Genomic DNA, 22779 nt, shown 5'->3' with positions numbered 1-22779 from the left:
CCCTTTTACTTCCATATTGAGTGTTATGTGTACAAATGAAGTCAGAAAAACTTGACTTTTCATTTTAGACTATAAATTAATAAAAAGTGAAGAGATTTCAGTTCATATTCAGATAGTGACCATATATATACGATATATAATTTGATGTTATGTAAAACCACGAAGCATTCAGCCTCAAATGAAAATGCATATTTAGTATACTTTTTAAAATAGTACTTATTACAGAAATAATATACTTTAAAATATATACTTACGTGCTGAATGTAATGTTTTCAGACACTAAACTGCATGTTATTTGCAATTAAATGAAAATGTATAGTTTACATTTATATATATATGTATATAACTTAGTTGAAAATAAGAGTGCTTAAGTATATAAGTATACTTCTGTTCTTTTTGAAATATGGATAAAGTGTGCTGTCGAATGTACTGACAAGCATTCATGATAAACCCAAGTATACTTCAATATAATTTTTATAGAAACCTGTAAGGCATGCATTTAAATATTTATATTTACACACTTGTAATGAAGTTGTAATTTAGTACATTCAAAAAATTTACTAAGTGTAATATCGAATAACACACTACAGTTGAAATTATAATGAAGTACATTGCAGGTGCTGTAGTCAACGCATAAAAATAAGTGTACTTCTTTAGAGCATGACAAAAGATTATTAAAAAATAAATTTTAATTTTTTAAAACTTTTAATTTGACATTATTACAAAGTGCAATTTTTAAAAGTGCATTAAGAAACAGTCCTGAAGTGTGCTCTCTTTAACTAAGTGGCCTGTTATTCATTAATATTATATGATCTGAAAATACTTTTCTATAAAAAATATACGTTTAAGACTTTTGCATGCAGTGTAGTTGACCAGGTGCTATGTATACAACAAATATATAAAACACCATTGAAATGTGTAAAAGTTGTCAGTATGACTCCTCTTCTCAACCCATTCAGTAGCTTTGTGGAAGGAAATTAAAGTCATTATTGTGCTTCCAGATGCATCTTGCCAAGTTTGCCATTGGTTCTTGTAACCCGACATGTCACGATTGAATATGATGTGACTGTTTATCACACAAAAGTGTTGTATTAACTTGAGAAGATGTTAAATGTAATGCATGATTCACGTTATTATATTAAAGATAGGGTAGACGGTTTCTGATTGGCTAGCAATAGCACGCTAGCTTTGAAAGCAAAAGATCCCACCCTGCCTGCAAATGACTCTCCAAAGCCACGCCTCCTCCAAAACACGACCATGCACAGGCAGACCAGAGGCTGACCAGGTCCGTCCTTGGGGGGCACAACTGGTGCATCTGCTCACAACCAAGCCTTACTAAAGAACTGCTGTTTTTCTCAGTAGAAACTGATATCAAGCATGAAGTTAGTGTGGACGATTCATCTAGACAGCTGCACTCCATCTCTGCACCCCCTGATCCACAAGATGTTGAAACCCACTGCAGGGAAACGCTTCCAAAGCCAAAATCACTCTTCATTAGTACCTGTTCATCTCCGGATGCAGCAAGAGCTGCTGATGCAGTGTCTTCTGATGATTGCCCTGCGACTCCAGACTCGATCAGTAATGACCAGCACGATTCAGACAAAGCAAGGTAATGCATCAGTACTGTTTCCCTCTCAACTGTGATTTCATTCTGCATGTTTCTTGACAAAACCTGTTAGGCTTTGGTTACTACTGTGTTTATATTCTTCCTTGTAGTTTCACAGATCAGGTGATGGATGTTCAGGCAGAAATTTGCACCAATGGAGAGATCCATGAAGTTCCTAAATCACAGGATCTTCAGAACAATGCCGACAGACCCAATAAACCACGGTACAATATGATTACATCTCAGAAAATGATCATTTCCCATATGATTAAAACGTCATGTGCCGAGGTCATAGTTCAACCCTAGACAATTTTAAGATTTTTAGCATTGTGACAATAAAAGAATAGTTCCCCCAGAAAATGAAAATTTGCTGAAGATTTGTACTCATACTGTACTCAGGCCGTGCAAGAGAATCTTCAGATTTGGAGAAATGTAGCACTGCATCAGTGTCTCAGCAATGGATGCTCTGCAGTGAATGGGTGCCGTCAGAATGAGAGTCCAAACAGCTGATAAAAACATCACAATAATCCACAAGTTATCCACAGCACTCCAGTCCATCAGTTAATGACTTGATTAGCCAAAAGCTGTGTTTTTGTAAGAAACAAATCCATTTAGATATTTTTAATTTCAAACGGTTGCTTCCGGCTGAAATAAGAGTCTGAATCAGGAGAGAACTCTGCACAGATCAAGCACCGTTTATAAGCCAAAACAGCTCTAAACCAGTATGTGGGTTAGATTTTGAGGATTAGTTTCTTACAAACAAATAAATTCTGGAGTGGTGTGTGTTACTTGTGGATTATTGTGATGTTTTTATCAGCTGTTTGGACTCTCATTCTGACGGCACCCATTCACTGCAGAGCATCCATTGCTGAGACACTGATGCAATGCTACATTTCTCCAAATCTGATGAACAAACAAACTCGGATGGCCTGGTGACATGTAACAAATTGCATAGCCTCTGGAAAAGTCTTAAAATATCTTGAATTCTTGGGCTGCAGGGCTGCAACCATTCGTGTAAGCAGGAAGAAGCAGACATTACCAGGGCTGCGCCAGAGAGCCGACGCGTCTCACAGTGAGTGTGCGGTGGCACTATCCAGCTGGCTCGACGTATGGAAGGGACGCAAGTAAAATACTTATTTTAACTTAATACTTATTTGTCGTGCTTTTAAAGAAATATGCTTATTTTGATGTGTTGACAAAGAGCATAAAAAGTACTTGATTATAGGTTAACCGTAGTGTATTATTACATTTAAATAAAGTATTTTTTTTGTTTACCACAAATGCAATACACTCGGCAGTACACTTTAACCATATTTCATGGAGAATAGAAGCAGTTATGAAATTACATGTAAAGATGTATTTAAGTCCTAATTAAGTACTCTTAAATTAAACAAATTTGTAATACATTTTTGTTTAATAACATGCAGTTAAGTGTTCGGAAACTTTACATCCAGTTTGCACATATATGTAGAAGTAATATTGAAATTACATATAAAGATGCATTTAAGTCCCAATTAAGTGGGTAAAAAAAAAAGTCAATGATCACTAATAAGTTAAATTAATTACATTTAATATAAATGTATATGATAATATGAACCATTCATTTAATTGCAAATAACATGAAATTAAGCGAAGGAAAACCCTGCACTGAAGTATTTTTTAAAAAGTATATTATTTGTGCAAGTGTACGCCTTTTTCACGAGGGATATAATGCAAAGAATATGTACAGTAAGTGTAAAACTGTCTTGAAAGAATGATTGTTTCAGGTAAGTGTAAAAATGTACAGAATAGGTTCAGAAACCCCAATGGGGATAAATCATATATCTTACACAAGGCAGAAATGTCAGTGCTTTAGGAATATTTATGCTAATCATGGTTAGGCCTATGGACCAAATAGTTTCTTTTTTAATTAGAGTCATTTTGAGTCCTTGCTAAAGTGTGGAGTAATAGTCTTCAATGCTGTTTTTAGTTTGTGAGTGTCAAACACATGATCCAAAGCTTGCACACAAAACGCAGTCGCGAAAAATAGCTTCACTTCAGTGTTCGCGTTATGTGTCGCTTCTAGTTCTATAGGAATTTATTGATTTTATTTAAAATCTTTGTGTTTAACATTCACTTTTGGTGTGAAAGGGCCTTTATGAGACCCATTATAAGATTGCAGGGAACAAACAGTAAGAAGGGCAAACAAAAGGTTTATATTTGTGTTAAATTTGTATTTGTTTTGTAGGCACAATGTTCTGTGGGCCACTCTAGATGGACATGCCATGTCACTGTGGAAAAAACGCACGGTGAGTTGTCTCATAATGGCATGACATTTAATACAAATAAAGTATATATTGCAAATACTTATTTTATAACCACATTTTCAATGTGCTCCAGGACAAATTCACAGAATATGTTTTTCACGTAACAAGCATCACCAACATACGTAAGCTGGACCAAGGACACTTCTCCATCCATTTACAGAAGAAGCACTTTGAATTTATGGCTCACAGTGAGGGTAGGAAACTGGAAACTCTGTCATTTCCTGAAGGAATTGTTCATCCAAAAATGAAAATTTGCTGTTAATGTACTCCCCCTTAGGCCACCTAAGATGTAGGTGACATTTTTTCTTTATCAGAACAGTAAAGAAGATTTTGAGATGAAACTATGGTCCTTGGTGATTCATTAAATGCAAGTCAATGGCTACCAGAACATAAGAGTCAAAAAAAGCAAGTCAGGCAGTACAAAATTAATCCCCATGGCTCCTGATGACGTATTGAGGTCTTACGAAGCGAAACGATCAGTCTGTGCAAGAAACTGAACATGATTTACAACATTAATACCTGTGATCCAGAGCCTCTGTCGGGTTATGGAGACAGAATCCAAACGCAGGACAGCCAGGGATGCTCAAAATATCTTTGACAAAAAATAAAAGACAGTACAAAAACTGTGTAAAACAAAGCAAATTTTTATTTTCTTGGTGGACTGTCCCTTTAAAGGTGCAGTATGTAGTTTTGATGTATTGTTGTTGGTTAGTGGTTGATGTGGTTAATGTTGTTAATATTTGAGATTTTGCTGTTTATTGATATTTTCCACAGATTTGATACTCATGTGGGTTGCCAGATGCAAAAAGGAATGAGCGCAACTGACAATTTTAGCCTTACACTGTAAGGTTTATCTGCGTTTTAATATGCCTTTTCTCGAAGAGCTTTATAGATGGATGCCGAGGCTTTTAAGGTTGAGTTGAATCTGTAATATCTGACTCAGTTTGTTTGCTTGCGTCAATGCCTGCAATCGGTGTGTTTTCTACCACCTGGCATCCCGGGCTGTCGAAATCCTATTGGGTAAACTGGCAGTGGGCGGATTCAAACAGACCAAAACAAAAACAGACATTCCGACACGGAACGCACATGTTTCCTAAATATATGCAAATGTATTATGGTATTTTTATGCTTTATTACAGTCAAAAAATTACATGCAGCACCTTTAAAGCTGAGAGTTCGTTTTTGGTTCATCACTTTGAGCTCTGTGCTGTGAATGTTGTGTCGTAGCTGTGCGGCAGCGCTGGTTGGTGTCTCTCTACGCCACTCGTGGAAGGGAACCGATCACTGCACCCAAACAACACGGACCGCTGATCATGAAAGACCCACGGAAAAAGGTGTACACTGCTATCCGTGGATACTCCCTTTGGATTTACAGCAGCAAAGAGGTGTGGAAAACTGCTTACTAACGTCAACCATTCAAGAAGAATTCAAGAGATCAGAGATAAGCAGAGTTGTTAGGAACACAGGTGGTTTTACGACAAGGAACGTTTGCAAATTGAACTTGTTTGAATTCACAGGACTTCAGTGTGGGTCTTGGCATGATGTGTGTGTTTATGAACATAGCATCTGTGAAGGCGACGGGGCGTCACAGCTTCAGTCTCATTACTCCATACAGGACCTTCAAGTGAGTGTCTTCATTTCATTTCACATCTTATCTTACCACTAGGGGTGAAATGGTTACTGGCTTGATGATAAAAAGTCCTGACGTTTAGTATTTCCGCTTATTTCGATTATCATTAAAACCGTATTAGATTATTGCGATTTAAAACACCTGCAGTAAATCCTGCTCAAGAAAAAGAAAGAAAAACAACACTGGTGTTTATAAAAGCTTCTAAAATGGATTTGAGGCTTGTCAGAAATAAATATGCAGGTGTATGTACAAACATGATATAAGGCAGAGTGCTGAGAGAAATTAAATGAAAGATAGAATGAATGAATGAAATCTATGAATGCATAAAGGAGAACCGACTGTCTTCAGAAAAGTTTCAATGGCATTTTCTTTCATCTTCCTTTTTATGTAATGCCTAATAAAGCAGTGTTTACAGCGGAGAAACAAACAGTGATGGAGACGGAGACAATCAGACAGTGGACTTACATTTTCATTCAGCCTGTCTGGCGTTTGTGTTCAGACCAATGTGAAAACTGGACTAAATTTTTGTTGTAAATCGGTGTATGGAAAGTTAGCTAATGTGCATTCAAAAAAACACTTCAGATAATAAGGTAGCCTATGTAGAATTGTTCATGGAACAGATAAAATGCTTATAATTTTTTCATTTTAATTTATCCTTTTCTTAAAAATAATAAAAGACTGAAATGCAAGATTTATCGTTTTATAAAACTTTTTTAGTCAAAACTTTGCTTGAACATGTAGTATATGGGTAACATTTTAGAATAGGGAACACATGTTCACTATTAACTAAGAGTTTTCCCTGAACAAACTCCTAATTTGCTGCTTATTAATAGATAGTACAGTATGTTAGTTGTTAGTGTGGGTATTGGGTGGATTAAGGGATCTAAAATACGGTCATACAGAATAAGCCATTAAGATGTGCTTTATAGGTACTAATAAACAGCCACTATGCTAGTAATATGCATGCTAATAAGCAACTATTTAATAGTGAGAATTGGTATATTGGTGAATAAAGTGTTACCTAATTTTTTAATGTTAATGCGAACAGAAAGTGCAAAGTGCTGCTTATTATAATTGTTGGTTTTCAACATAAAACTTGATGAAATTATTTCCGGTGTTTTTAACATTTCCCACAACACCGGGATAATATTGATAACCATGATCATTTTGGTCACTACAATGTACATTTTCACAGCGTTTCATCTCTCCTTACCAGATTTCTGTGCTCTGCATGCTTTGTTTTCTGTCAGTGGTGAAGTAACCCGATGGTTTGTTCAGTTTCTCTGCAGACTCTGCTAAGGAGACGGCCGTGTGGCTGGAGTGTCTGAATGAAGTGATCCGCAGCGCTCTGTCCTACAGCGAGGTGGCTCATCGACTCTGGACGAGTCCCTTTAATAAAGTGTGCGCCGACTGTGGCACTGCCAACCCGGAGTGGGCATCAGTGAACCTGCTGGTGGTCATCTGTGAGGCCTGCGCAGACGCACATCGATCCATGAGCAAAAACAGGTCCAAAGTGCGAAGTCTCAAACTAGATAATAAGGTTTGGACAGAGCCTTTAATTCAGGTGAGTTCTCTCTTTATGCTATTATATGACCAGTTTTATTTTCTAATGATTTTACATTGGTCTGAAAAATTGTGTTTCAAATATGAATATATTTAAATAGCTGGGAAATGAATTTCTTTCTTAAGTCTCAACATAAAATTCATAAGCCTCAGCAGCTTTTTCTCAGCAGCTTTGGCAGCTCTTTTAATTTTAGTATTATGGATTTTTGAGGTTTATATGAGGTGTGGTCTTTTCCTTTAATGACATTCTAATTCATACTAATTTTAATGTTTTTTGATAAGAAAGTGACTTGTATATGTACAATAATGTCCATGAATTTAAAAGAAAAGAAAAGAAAATAAGAAAATAAAAGAAAAGACTTCAGTGGGGTGTATTCTCTCAGAAAAACAAAATGACACAAAAATAAATAAATAAAAAAACATCTAATGTTGTTAAGTATCTTTGAGTTACTATTTTAGTTTTTGTAAATATTTTGAATTAGATTTTACTTTTATATTTTCTGATTTAAAGGGATACTCCACCCCAAAATTAAAATTTTGTCATTAATCACTTACCGCCTTGTGACTGTCCCATAGACTGCCAAATAAATAACAGTGTCAAGGTCCATAAAAGGTATGAAAGTTGTCATGAGAATAGTCCATCTGCCATCAGACGTGCAATCTGGGTTATATGAAGCGACAGGAACACTTTTTGTAAGCGAAGAAAACAAAAATAACAACTTTATTCAACAATTCCTTTGTCAACGGTCTCCTCCTTGTCTCTCATTATCACCGTATGCTGCGTATGCTCTTCTGTGTCATCCGCGCCACAAGGATGCACTGTTTTCTTTCAAATCAAAGCTAAATACAAGTAGAAACAGCGCATCCTTGTGGCGTGGATGATTGTTATTTATTTGGCAGTCTATGGGACAGTCACAGGCCTCCCGGTTTTCATCCAAAATATCTTAAATTGTGTTCCGAGGACAAACGGAGATTTTACGGGTTTGGAACGACATGAGGGTAAGTGATTACTGACAATGTTCAGTTTGGGTTGGAGTATCCCTTTAATGTTGATTTTTAAAGTACTTTTCTTGTGTTTTTGTAATTTTTATTAGTTTTTGTTGCTTTTAAATCTATATATTTATGTTAATTCTTATTTGATTTTTAGCTTTAGTCAAGTTAGTACATGAAGTCAAACTAAACAGTACTTGAAAACTAGCTGAAATATAATTATTCTATTTTATTTCAGTTAACATTTATTTGATTTCAAGTTTTTATATCTAGTTTTAGCTGTAATTTTAGTTAACTTTAATAACCCTGGTTCAAAATAATGTGTAGTATCATCAAAAAAATAAATAAAAGTGTTTTAGGGTGTCATAACAGTTCTATAGTCTTTTTACTACCTTGCCACTGTCACCTTTTGCTGAATTACACTATTGTGACACTTTTGTTTCATAATTTGATGTAATTTGATGAACTTTTCACTGTTATTGAACTGAATAATGAGCTTGAGCTGAATAATGACATTATTGTCTTCTGCTTTGTTGATCTGAATTTGCAACTTTGCAACATTCACACTGTCATTTGAATCAGCACTGAACTAAATTGAGCAGAATAATGACACTATAGAGCCACTTTACAGCCAATATTGTATTTATTTTTCTTACCCTGAATCTGCTTTGAAACCGAAATGTGACTAAATAACCAGTGCACATGTGTCATGTTTTCAGTTGTTTGTGCTGTATGGCAATAAAGCTGCCAACAGTGTTTGGGGTCACAGCATCCCTCCGATGGAGCAGATCGGCCCCGACGTCTCTCCAGATCAGAGGCTGGAGTTTATCCTCGCCAAATACCACAAAGGACTGTACCGGAAAGCTCACCCGCTCGCCACAAGCCAGAAACTGCTTGACCAGGTCAGCCTGTGATCAAAGGACCCTGCCGGCTGATTGGTTTCAGAGCGATCCCATGCTGATGTGTTCTCTGGTGCTCCTCAGAGGCTGCGGGAGGTGGTTTGTGGTCCTAATGTGGAGGAGACGCTGTCTCTGCTGTGCTCTGGAGCCAGAGTTTCCTGCAGCGCCTCAAATCCTGAGCTTCAGTCTGCCATCAGTGTGGCCGAGAGCGCTGAACAAGCCCTGCAGACCGAGCTACTCCGACATAATGAGTTTATGGGTAAGATGAGGCTTTTTTCTTGGCACATTTGAACCCCCCTTTGAACACGTCCAGGTCTTTTGATGTCTGTTTTTAAAGCCATCAGATCATTTGCATTCAGACATTATTAGGATATTATTAGGATATTAAGTAAAGTTCATGTTCCATGAAGATATTTTGTAAATTTCCTACCGTAAATATATTAAAACTTAATTTTTGATTAGTAATATCCATTGCTAAGAACTTCATTTGAACAACTTTAAAGATGATTTTCTCAATATTTAGATTTTTTTGCACCGTCAGTTTCCAGATTTTCAAATAGTTGTATCTCGGCTAAATATTGTCCTCCTAACAAACCATACATCAATGGAAAGATTATTTATTCAGCTTTCAGATAATGGATAAATCTCAATTTTGAAAAATTTACACTTAAGACTTTTTTGTGGTCCAGGGTCACATATATATATACAGTATACAGTATATACATACTTCAGCTAGATTGTTACTCGGAAGAATCTCTAAGGGTGCTAATAATTGTGGCGTTTCGTAAAAATACTGTCACAGTACAAAACTTCTTGATGGTCTTTAGAATAAATGTCTTTGTCTTTATTCAAAATATTAGTTTTTTCTTGATCTTGAAGTGTGCTCTTGTGAAAAAGAAGTGTGGTTAATTGTACTGAATGTGAGCTTGACTTGTAGCATACTTCAAATCTTAAAAGTATATTTTAAAAAATGGTAGCACTTTACAATAAGGTTCCACTAGTTAATGTTAAAGTATTCACTAACATGAGCAATACATTCATTACAGTATTTATTCATCTTTGTTAATGTTAGTTCATGAAAATACAGTTGTTCACTGTTAGTTCATGTTAATTCACACTCAGTGCATTAACTAATGTTAACAAGCACAACTTTTGATTTTAATAATGTAGCTCTATTAGTAAATGTTGAAATTAACATGAGCTAAGATTAATCAATGCTGTAGAATGCATTTTAAATCATAATGTTTTAATAATATTTTATCATGCTCTAAAGAAATGCACTTACTGACTAACATACTAAAGCACATGCTAAGTACTTAGTTATTATTTATTTATTCAATATTACATTTAAAGCAAATGCATTCTAAATGGACTAAATCGTTACAAACGTGTAATTAGAAAATACATTTAAATATACAAATTTCATACAGAAATGACATTAAAGTATATTTTAGTCTACATTAATAGACAATAGATGCACTTCTGAAATTACATATCTAATACATATAGTACTCAAGTCCTACTTAAGTGAGTCAAAAAATTATATATAACATGCAATTAAGTGTGTGGAAACATTGCATTCAGATGGAACATAAATATATTATTTGAAAGTATATTTTCATAAGTACTCTTTTTAAGAGTATGCTAAAGTCTACTTATTTTTTTAGGTGACCTGTGCATGTTTTAGTGCAGTTGATTATTTTGTTCACTATCTAATATAAGTGTAATAGTTTTTAATCGATTTCTATTCATTTTAATTCTTCTCTGTTTTAAAGAGGCACCTGACTTCGAGCAAACAAGACATTCAGAGGAGCAGATAGGTAAGATGCACTTATGTCCTGTAAGTTTATCAGGCTACTTTGATTCAAATGACAACGCTGGGTCTTTTTCCACATGTGTAGAAGAGCTCCATGGAAAGCTGGATGAGGAGCGTTTCTTGTTCTCGCAGGAGAACGAGTCTGCGGCCTGTGATGTGCTGGATTTGACAGAAGTCATCTCAGTGTTCGACTGCTCTGTGGGGTAACAGCGTGACACCATATCCACTAAAGACATGACTTTCTTTACTATCTCAAAGTTAGGATAGCATTAATGCAGCCGTGCATTACAGATATCATCATATGGACAAACCTGTGTTTGCACACATTGTGTATTTAAGGGCTATGAATTCAATGTGTTTGATTAGTTCGTTATAAAAATAATGCAGTGTGAAAGGCTTTAGTCTGACTGACAAAATAAATTGCTATGGACTGTAGCTCAGCACTGGCGTATGTTATGAGAAATTGTCCCCTAAAGCAAATTTTTATAATGTCTGCTTTTAATGATAATGTGCATTTGGGAGCTTTTTGAAAATACTGATATTTTTATGAAATCGGTCCAAAATCCCTTGTGAAAAAGAAGTACACTGAAGCATGCTTATAAAAAGATTGCGGTAATAATGTTTAAAATAATATACTTGAGTTTGGACTGAATGTATTGTTTTGTGCATTTAATTACATGCTGTTTACGATTAAATTAAGTGTATTTTATTTTATTTTACATTTATATTAAATGCAATAGAGTGTTTTTTGACACTAACATATATATTTATGTAATTTCATAATTAGTTCCATTGTCTTTGAAATATGATTAAAGTGTACTGTGAATGTACTGACAAGCATTTATGGTCTGAAATATACTTATATATGTAATTACACTTTCATAATGATGAAGTTGCAATTTAGCACATTTAAAATATATTAACTTGAAATACTATATAATCCACTACAATTCAAAATGATAATCAAGTACTTTACATGTGCTTTAGGATGTTAGTCAACACATCAAAATAAGTGCAGCATGGGAAAAGATCATTAAAACATGATTTAAAATATATTTAAAGTAAAAAAAAAGTTTAATTCTGCATTATTACAAAGCACACTTTTTAAGATAGGATCATGAAACAGTCCTGAAAGTGTCTCTCTTTAAGTACACTTAAGTGGTATTTTATATCATCTGGAAGTATGTTTTTTAAAGTATAGGCTACTTTAAGATTTGAAGTACACTACAAGTGCACATTCAATACAGTTCAGTGCACAGAAGAGAATACAGAAACCATTCTTTCGAGGTTCTCTTATTAATATTTTGCTGTGCAGAACATGCATTTTATTCTGGAAGTGTAATAATGCTTACCATGTCGTTCACAGGCAAACCCATGAGTTTGAGGTGTTATCGCTGACAGACAGACTGATCTGCAGGGCAGACGAACGAGACGCTCTCCTCAGTCACATGCTGCATATCATGAAGGTAAAGCAACATCTCTGTCCCAGTGGAGACAGGTAAGCTGCAACGGTGACTGACGAGAAGCTGCTGTGTGTAGATTGTGCTGGCGGGTGCCGTGGTGGAGGAGGATCTGCTGGGGGTCTGTGCCGTGTCCAGAGCGTCCATACGAGAGGGTGCAGTGCTGCAGTGTGCAGAAGTGTGGTGCACCCTTCAGGACGGAGAGATGAGCATTCACACAAAGCACGGATCCACAGACACGGTGACTCTGGACAGTCAGACACGCTGCCGTCAGTATCAAAGCCCACATCAGATCATCAAACACTGTCATAGAATGTCAATTAAACAGATAATGTCTTCTCTATAGATCTGCAGCACTCAGAGAACTGCATCCTGCTGGAGTTTCCTGAAAGGTCAGTGTCCTGAAGATCAAGGGCATAGAATTACATACGGACGCTGTGACATGTCCAGTGACTACTAAATTGTCCCTAGCAATAATTCTGATCAATCTATTAAATATATGTATAGCCCGACAAATGTTGTATTAATTTCGGCAGCATTTGGAATAGGTCATGCCACTGATATCACCTGAGAAGTTAAAGTAAGGGATGCACATTTTTGGGAGGAATATGAACACAAGATAGCCGAAGTGTTTAAAACATACGTGCACAGTTCAGTTGAAAGATGAAGTTACCCTCTTTTACTTCAACTTAATATAGTTAAACTGAATGTTAGCTGAAATATCCACAAAATAAACACTGAAACTAGATTAAAAAAAAGTTTGACCAGAAAGTTTAAAAACGTTTGAAAATTTATAAAAGTTTAAAGTTTGATGTAGCTAGCATTTTGGTAGCATGTTTCTAGCATGATTAGCAATTGACTAGCATGTTATTAGCATGATGAACAAGTTTCTAGCATGTTTCTAGCATGTTTCTAGCATGATAGGCATGTTACTAGAATGTTGTTAGCATGATTAGCATGTTACTAATATGTTGTTAACATAATAAGCGGTGTTTTGTTAACATGATAAGCAAGTTACTAGCATGTTGTTAACACGTTTCTACCATGATCAGCATGTTACTAGCATGTTGTTAGCATAATTAGCATGTAACTAACATGTTGTTAGCATGATTAGCAAGTTACTAGCATGTTGTTAACATGTTTCTAGTATGATTAGCATTTTTTTGGTATTTTGTTACAGTGTTTGGAAGTTTATTGGATTGTTGTTGCTAGCACATTTGTAGCATGATTAACATGTTACTAGCATGTTGCTTGCATAAATAAAATGTTACTAGCATATTGCTTGCACATTTCTAGCATGATTAGCATGACGTTAGCATGATTAGCAAGTTGCTAGCAGATAGATACTGTAGAAAGATAGGGTTGCTAATTAGCATGTTACTAGCATGTTGCTTGCACGTTTCTAGCATGATTAGCATGATGTTAGCATTATTAGCAAGATAGATAGATAGATAGATCCACAAGATGGCAGCGCGTCCACACACAGCAGCTTCTCTCGCTCCCCTCAGAACGGTGTTTTCATGTTTTTTGTCTTGTGAGTCGCAGTGTTTTTGTACGTCTTCATCGCGTCTACCTGTCTTTAAGCGCGCATACAGTCGTGAGTTTATGCTCGATGTCGGCAGAACCACTTTTTAAGAGTTAAACTCTGCACACGCGGAAGAGCTGCGTGATCTCGGTCTGCTCCGGAGGCCTTCACCATCACTGACCCCCACTTCGGCGTCTCGCCCACAGCGGAGGCACAACAAGTGGCGTGAGAGGTATCCAGGCTAGGCTAGCGGCTAACCCACACAAGCCAGCTATCCCCACCATCATACTGGCTAACATACGCTCTTTGGACAATAAACTAGACTACATCCGATTACTACGCTCAACTTGGAGGACTGTAAGAGACTGTTGTGTGTTTGTGTTCACGGAAACATGGCTCAGCAACAGTGTTCCAGACTGCGCCATCCAGCTCGACATGCTGACATGCTATCGAGTGGACAGAGTCCTCATCGCGGGAGGGTAAATCACGCGGCGGCGGGCTTTGTATTTACATCAATGACGCATGGTGCCGCGATGCTGTTGTGGTCTGCAAACACAGCTCACCCCTGGTGGAGTTTATGATTATTAAGTGCCGGCTGTTCTATCTACTGAGGGAATATCCAGCCATACTGCTCATTGCTGTATACATTCCTCCGAACTCCAACAACAGCAACAACAGGAGTGAGGCACAAAATGAATTGTACCAGCACATCAGTGAGCAGCAGACAACCCACTCTGATGCTTTTCTCATCATAGCTGGGGATTTCAGCCAGCGAGACTTAAAGAGTGTGTTCCCAAAAATACACCAACACATTAACTTTCCAACAAGAGGTAAAAACATTTTGGATTTTGTTTACACCACACAGAGAGGAGCTGACAAAGCCCTCCCCCTCACCCACCTTGGTGCCTCAGACCACATCACTGTCATGCTAATCCCTGCATAGAGACCACTCGTTGAAGTCGCCAAACCAGTTCACAAACAGATACAAGTGTGGCCTGAAGGGACATCAGAGGCTCTTCAAGACTGTTTTGACACCACTGACTGGAATATGTTTAAGCAGGCTGCCACATACAACAACACCACAGACCTCCAAGAGTACTCAGAGACGGTCACTGCCTACATCAACAAGTGTATTGATGATGTAACAGTCACAACGACCAACACTGTCCGGGCCAACCAGAAGCCGTGGATAGGAGGATAGCCCATCGTTTCAGCGACAGCAGAGACATTTGGAGCCTGTGGCAGGGGATACAGACCATTACAGACTACAAGCCCCCACCACAGACCTGTGACAGTAACATCTACCTGTTGAACGAGCTGAATGCCTTCTTCGCTCACTTTGAGAAACAAAACAGCACCACTGCACAGAAGACTCCACCTCCTCCTGGCGACCAGGCGATGACGCTGAACCCAGACAGCGTGAGGAGATCCTACAGCAGGATCAATGCACGCAAAGCTCCGGGTCCCAACAACATTCCTGGGCGTGTACTGAGAGACTGACATTTTCAACATCTCACTAAGTCAGGCTGTTGTCCCCACATGCTTCAAAGCTACCACCATCATTCCAGTCCCGTAGAAATCGTCTCCATCCTGCTTCAATGACTACCGTCCAGTTGCACTTACCCCTATTCTCATGAAGTGCTTTGAATGGCTAGTCATGCACCACATCAAGTCTGCCCCCCCCCCCCCGGACCCCTTCCAGTTTGCATATCGGTCCAACCGCTCGACCGATGATGCCATCGCCACTGCCCTCCACTCAGCACTCACACATCTAGAGAAAAGAGACTCATACATCAGAATGCTGTTCATAGACTTCAGTTGAGCATTCAACACAATCATACCTCAACAGCTCATTAACAAATTGGTCCAGCTGGGACTCAACACTTCGCTGTGCAACTGGCTGTTAGACTTTCTGATTGGAAGACCTCAGGCAGTACGGGTCGGCAGCAACACATCCAGCACCATCACACTGAACACTGGGGCCCCCCAAGGATGTGTGCTGAGCCCCCTCCTCTTCACTCTGCTGACCCATAACTGCACACCTTTACACAACTCCAACCTCTTCATTAAGTTTTGTGGATGACACGACTGTGGTGGGTCTCATTAGCAACAGAGATGAGACAAACTACAGGAGCGAGGTGAGCCGCCTGGCCGGGTGGTGCAGTTATGGTAGTGTGTGTATGTGCGTGGAGAAGACGAAGGAGATTGTTGTTGACTTCAGGAGAGCTCACACTCAGCATGCTCCTCTGAACATCAATGGTGCGACTGTGGAAAGAGTGAACAGCACCAAGTTCCTGGGTGTGCACATCTCAGAGTACCTCTCCTGGACCGAGAACACCGCAGCACTAGCCAAGAAATCACAGCAGTGTCTCTACTTCCTCCGCAAACTGAGAAGAGCCAGAGCCCTGGCCCCCATCATGTGCACCTTCTACACAGACACGAGCTGATGAGCTGCATCACTGTGTGGTATGGCGCCTGCAACACGTCCTGCTGCAAGTCACTTCAATGCATAGTGAGAGCAGCTGAGAAGATCGCTGGTGTCTCCTGACGGGTTCCACATTTATGGAACCCGTCACACCCGTAAAGCCCTCTGCATCGCAGGTGATCCCACACACCCGTCACACAGCTTCTTCAGTCTCCTGCCATCTGCTTGCCCCCCCCCCCCTTTTTCCCCAGGCACCACTGACTGAACTCTGAACCTCAGCCACCTCAGAACAGTTCTACTTTTAGTGTTATCTGTATGCACCAAGGGTCTGAGAGTAACGCAATTTCAATTTTCTTTATGTATGTACTGTACATGTGGAAGAATTGACAATAAAGCAGACTTGACTTGACTTAACTTGACTAGATAGATAGGGTTGCTAAGGTACCCAGGTCAGTTGCTAGGGTGTTGCTATGTGGTTGCTAGGGCATTCTGGGTGGTTGCTAAGGTCTTGCTATGTGGTTGATAGGGTGCCCAGGGTGGTTGCTAGGGTGCCCGGGGCGGTTAAAATAAGACAGTGTGGTTTGTAAATCTGATGCGCATGAAAGTTGGGACATATTATAATGCTTAACATGGCTAATGTTGAAGACCATGATACTGGGGGACCAAACTCCTTACTATTCGAGCGTACTATGTACAAACAAACTTAAGTTTCACATTAAGCATTTTCCTCCCATAGTAAATGTTGTAATGCATTAAAAAAAAACAAATTAGGTATACAGTTTCTTAATAAATAGTACTATGTACAGACAAAAGAAGTGGCCAGACTATATAGCATTTTCCTCCTATATAGTCCTGTTAGAAAGAAAACGCTTTAATGTTCAGTTTAGCAAGCTGTGTTCATATTCTGGCTTCATCTGCTTTCCTGAACATATTTTTAATAAACTGTATACTAAATGTTGTCTTTTTATATCACTGTCTTTGTCCATTAAGCCACATCAAGCGTTTTCTGTATTATGATTCAGTCACCCATCACTCTGATGCTGCTGTAATGTTGTTGGTTCATATAATCACAATTGTGTAATTATTGAAGATACTAATATATATATATATATATATATATATATATATATATATATATATATATATATATATATATATATATATATATATATATATATATATATATATAAATTATGATTATGTCGGGGGGCTTACATGTCCCCACCAATGTCAAAATCAAAGCTACACCCTTGCTATAGACAGCATTGTAAGCACTTGCAAATATTTGGTCATAACAAGCATGTGCATCAGTGATAATATTCTGTATATATTCAACGTCTAACAGTGACCTTCTCTAGTAAAGTTAGATAAGTAGTAATCTAAAAAGTATCCAGAATGCATCACCTAGATCTAGATTGCATTATTAACTACAGTTTTCATCATGTAATCTGTAATCAGTACCCAGCTCTGCTTACTACAGAAAGCAAACTTACTTAAGTATAGTTAAAGGGGTCATATGATGCTGCTAAAAAGAACATTATTTTGTGTATTTGGTGTAATGAAATGTGTTTGTGCGGTTTAAGGTTAAAAAAAGCCACATTATTTTCCACATACTGTACATTATTGTTTCTCCTCTTTCCCCCGCCTTCTGAAACGCGTCGATTTTCACAAGGCTCATCTCTCTGAAAAGCGAGGTGTGCTGTGATTGGCCAGCTATCCAGCGCGTTGTGATTGGCCGAATGGCTCAAGCGTTTGACGGAAATGTTACGCCTCTTAATATATTGTGATGCCCTGTCCGGCCGGAGCGACGAGACATAAACATAAAACCCATTATAAACATGATATAAACATGATTTCTAGTCGTGTTTTCTTTTAGAAGTGCAAACAAAGTAGTTTCGCTTTCTCAACGAAACAGCATCACACACCGCGGGCTTGAGTGAGCAAAGGCTGGAGGCCTAGAATGAGCCGCGGCCGGCTTGAGGGAAGCAGAGGCGGGTGACTTGAGGCGGATTCTATGAAGGAGTGTAACTTGGTCTTGCAGCAACCACATGTGACGACCCCGGGCTGGACTCTGCTTCGTCCACGGTGAAAGCCGATTCTGCGATCCACAGTGCAAAGTTGATGTATTTCCTCAGTGACCAGCACGGATCAGCTCCAGGCATGACAAAGCGGATATCATCCTTTTTTGGAAGACCAAACAGAGTAGTTTCGCTTTCACAGTGAAACACACAGCGTCTATACGACATGGCCGCGGCAACAACAATACTACAACGAGAATAAAAGGTAGGCCTTCTTTCTTTGCATGAACATCTGGGCGGCGTTATGGAATTCTTCCCACATACTGACGTAGAGATGTGGGGCGTGTTAGAACGAGTCGTTTCAGGGGGGCGTGGACGAGTGTTAACTTTTATAAAGAATATCTCTTTGGATTTGAGACTTTAGTCTTTGCAACTTTACAGATCTTCTTTATTCACCAAGAGCTTGTAACACTCCAAAGAGAAAGGAAAACTTGAAATTGCATCATATGACCCCTTTAATAAAATAATCTTGGGTAATTACAAAGTAAACACCTCACCCTTTCAGGTATTAGAAATCGAAATGCATCTGTAAGTGATCAGTTTTTAGTGTTTGGTGAATTAAAGGTAGATCTCTGAGCCTGTGAGCAGCAGCAGTGTTTAAAGCGGATCTGAAAGCATCGCTGAACGTGTGTGTTTGCTGCAGGACGTTACACATGCAGTTTGAGCTGGAGCACAGCTGTCTGCGGTGGCATGAGCTCGTGCAGAAGACCGTGTGCTCAAACACAGATGGACAGCAGCACTCAGGATCCGTGCCCTGCTCCATAGACAGGTGTATCTCTCACATCACACAGTACGGTGAGTCACGAGCTGCACCACTGAATACATGCAACTTCTGTTCGGATCGTTTCAATACAGTTAAACCTCTTTGCCTTATTGTTTAAATAAAAAGGTGCTTAACTACAGGTTAAGAAATGTGCTTAATTGTAATGCAAATGTACTTTTAGCGTACTTCAAATCTTTAAAGTATATTTAAAAATTGGTTTGTGGACCAATTCTCACTATTAACTAGTTGCTTATAAGCATGAATATTACTAAAATACTGGCTGTTTATAAAGCACATATTAATGTCTTATTCTGCATGATCCTTAATCTTTAAACCCCATTCCTAAACTTAACAACTACCTTACTAACAATAAATAAGCACCAAATCAGGAGTTTATTGAGGAAAAAGTTGTAGTTAATAGTAGTTTAATATCAAGAATTGCTCCCCAAACTTAACAGTGAGCAAAAACTGTACTTGCAGATAATTTAATATGAAAGGCCACTTAAGTGTAATTAAACAAAGCAAACTAATTTACCCTTTCAAAAATTGCTGTTTGTAAAGTTTTAAAGTACCTTTTAAATCATTGTTTTAAATTAATAATCTTTTGTTGTGCTTTAAAGTTCTTATTTTTGATAGTTAATAATATATTTTGAATGTACTAAACTGTAACTTCATTATTAATGTGTAATTATAATAAACTTACATATACAACATACAAGTTTCAATATAAATGACATTTAAGTATCTTTTAGTTTATCATAAATGCTTGTCAGTAAATTCAGCAGTAACACTTTTACCATATTACAAAGACAATAGACATTAACTATGAAACTACATGAAAAGACGTACTGACGTGGATCAAAAAGCACTCTTAAGTTCAACTAACTGCATTTAATATAAATCTATAGTACATATTCATTTAATTTTAAATAACATGCGGTTAAATACCTACGTATATAAGTATATTCTTTTAAATTATATTATTACTATAACAAGCACTCTTTATTAAAGTATGCTAAAGTATACTTCTTTTTCATTAGGGACTACGTTACAAAAAAAAAATATATATTGAGGTCAAACTTTAAATAAAACACTATTCTATGAAGTAAATTCATGAAATCCAGTCTCTCCTTTAGATAGAAGTTATAAGTTTCACATCATAGCTGGTACTGTAGTGTGTGTTTTTGACCAATCAGCATCCAGGACCACATATTAAAGCTTGAAATATATGTCTCGTTTTTAGAAAAACACCAGAACTAAGTATCTTATAAAGAGGACTGCTGTGTTTGTTCCAGGGCTGAAGGTGGAGGGTTTGTACCGGCGCTGTGGAGTCGCTTCTCAGATCAGTAAGCTGGTCGATGCTCTGAGCGTTTCTCCGAGAGGAACTGTTCTGGAAACAGACGAGCTCTCCATCCTGGACATTTCAGGAGCTCTGAAACAGATCCTGCGGCAGAGCTTTGAGATCATACCGAACGCACACAGACCACACTGGCTGAAAGCTGCAGGCAAGTCTGTTCTCCATCATTACTCTATTAAAAATCAAGATCTTGTCACTGGTTCTAGCTATTTGTGCTCATGTGCTGGAGTTTTCTAAAATGTTCATTGGTCATGGCCATTATGTGAATCTTGACACTTGTATTTGCTCAAGCTTTTTCTTGAATGCTCCACATGGGAATAAAGAATCATCACGCATGCATAAATGACGTTATATATAAAGACTGTTGTGTATTGATGTATAGTTGTCTCCACAGCTGTGTCAGGTGAAGAACAGAGACTGCAGATGTACCGCAAACTGCTTAAACAGCTTCCTCCAGACAACCGCGCTACACTGGATGCTCTGTGTGGACACCTGCACACGTATGACATAATACTGACTTATTAACACTCAGTATTCAGTTGTGAACATTTAGAAATCTCAGTAAATGAATGAAAGTCTTACTATAAAAAATCTTACATATTAAGAGACTTTCTATGCATGTAGTCGAGTCTTACATACTAGAGTACATACTTTTTTATTATTAAAACAATAGGCAGGCTTTTTGTATACACCCCCAGTCAAACGTTTTTAAAATAATCTTTTGCTAATCAAGGCTGCATTTATTTTAATTGCATTTGTTATTTTGAAGGTTCTATTCCTCAAAAAATAAAAGATCAGTTTCCACAAAAACATTGAGCAGAAAAAAAACAGTTATTATTAACAATGGATTATCAATAATAATTACGCAGCAAATCAGTATATTGATTTCTGAAGATCATGTGACACTGAAGACTGGAGTAATGATGCTGAAAATACAGCTGCGCATCACAGAAATAAATTACAGTTTAATAGAGATTCAAAATTAAATTGTAAAAATATTTCACATTATTACTGTTTTTACTGTGTTTTTAATCAAATAAATGCAGCATGGTAAGCAGAAGAGACTTCTTTAAAAAACATGTAACAAACCTTAATTATTTTAGATTTCTGACCACTAAATTGTGTGTAGACTGATGTGAAAAAAAAAAAATGTATATATATATATATATATATATATATATATATATATACATATATACGTGTATATATATACGTGTGTATATGTGTGCATGCATATTATATATATATATATATATATATATATATATATATATATATATATATATATATATGCATGCACACACAGTGGATTCAGAAAGTATTCAGAGCCTTTTGTTATGTTATAAATCATGTGTCTATCTGCTGTCTCAGTGTTCAGATGCACAGTCAGGAGAACCGCATGACGGCTCATAATCTGGCCGTGATATTTGTGGTCACGCTGTTCCAGGAGCTCGCCATGAAAGCAGCCATGTTGCAGTTAACCAAAGAGCTGATCGCACGTCACACAGAGATCTTCATGGTGAGCCTGCACACTTAGAATTAATCTCACTGTGTCGTATTAGAAATAAGTTTGTCATCTGACATTGTGTGCAGAATCACGTGGAGACAGATGGAGAAATCATCACCGTGTTGTGAAGAGCTCATCAGCGTCTCCATTTACTGACGCATTATAAATGACTGTAATAACACTATAGAAAGTACAATTTATACAAAATAAAAAATGTTTCTTCATCAAATTTGGAGAAATGTAGCATTGCATCACTTGCTCAGCAATGGATCCGCTGAAGTGAATGGGTGCCGTCAGAATGAGATTTCAAACAGCTGATAAAAATACTATGGAAGTCAATGGCTACCAGAAACTGTTTGGTTTCCCACTTTATTTTCCCATTTAATCATATTTATCATGTTGGCAATAAAATGTCCAGTGGTAATTATATAATGAAGAGCTGAATGACAGACTGCATTCCAGAGAGTGTATTATGCTTTATTATAACTCAGACTTACTGTATTTATGAATAAATGCGTTGAAACAGGAGTTGCTTATGTGCATTTGATCAAAAAGCAGAATCCTCAGATATCCAAGGAGCTTTTGTCCTCATCAGTGCTTGGAATAAATCTGTCAAACACTTAGAAGTTGGGATAAAGGATCATTATTTAGTTTCTAGAAGCACTGGTGTCACAACTGCGTCTAATTCTGAAACACACTGCCAAAACAAAAAAGCATTTTGGGATTAACAGTAAAACATAGAAATAATACAACACTGTAAAACCTGACAAGTCACAGTAACTCAAACCGTTTAAGTAAACAGATTGCCTTTACTTAAACCATGTAAGTTTTAAAACTTTGCAATTATGTAATCA

At 37.5% G+C, this 22779-nt stretch overlaps 1 protein-coding gene across 1 annotated transcript; it reads left to right on the top strand.

The window, feature by feature from the left end:
* Positions 1-900: 900 nt before the first annotated feature.
* LOC109070332 (arf-GAP with Rho-GAP domain, ANK repeat and PH domain-containing protein 1-like) lies at positions 901-22453 on the top strand. Its single transcript, XM_042711319.1, has 20 exons — positions 901-1609; positions 1717-1830; positions 2605-2730; positions 3834-3894; positions 3986-4106; positions 5140-5297; positions 5430-5536; positions 6821-7106; positions 8815-8997; positions 9079-9253; positions 10770-10814; positions 10896-11013; positions 12177-12276; positions 12350-12539; positions 12617-12662; positions 18942-19093; positions 20357-20566; positions 20813-20918; positions 21790-21937; positions 22012-22453. Exons 2-20 carry the CDS (start codon positions 1733-1735, stop codon positions 22051-22053), a joined length of 2472 nt encoding a protein of 823 aa, XP_042567253.1. The 5' UTR covers positions 901-1609; positions 1717-1732; the 3' UTR covers positions 22054-22453.
* The last annotated feature ends 326 nt before the right edge of the window (positions 22454-22779 follow it).

The sequence above is a fragment of the Cyprinus carpio genome, chromosome A21 (genome assembly GCF_018340385.1).
Source record: "Cyprinus carpio isolate SPL01 chromosome A21, ASM1834038v1, whole genome shotgun sequence".
Classification (NCBI taxonomy): Eukaryota; Metazoa; Chordata; class Actinopteri; order Cypriniformes; family Cyprinidae; genus Cyprinus; species Cyprinus carpio.
The sequence above is the reverse complement of the archived record's forward strand: the minus strand, read 5'-3'. Positions and strand labels throughout refer to the sequence as shown.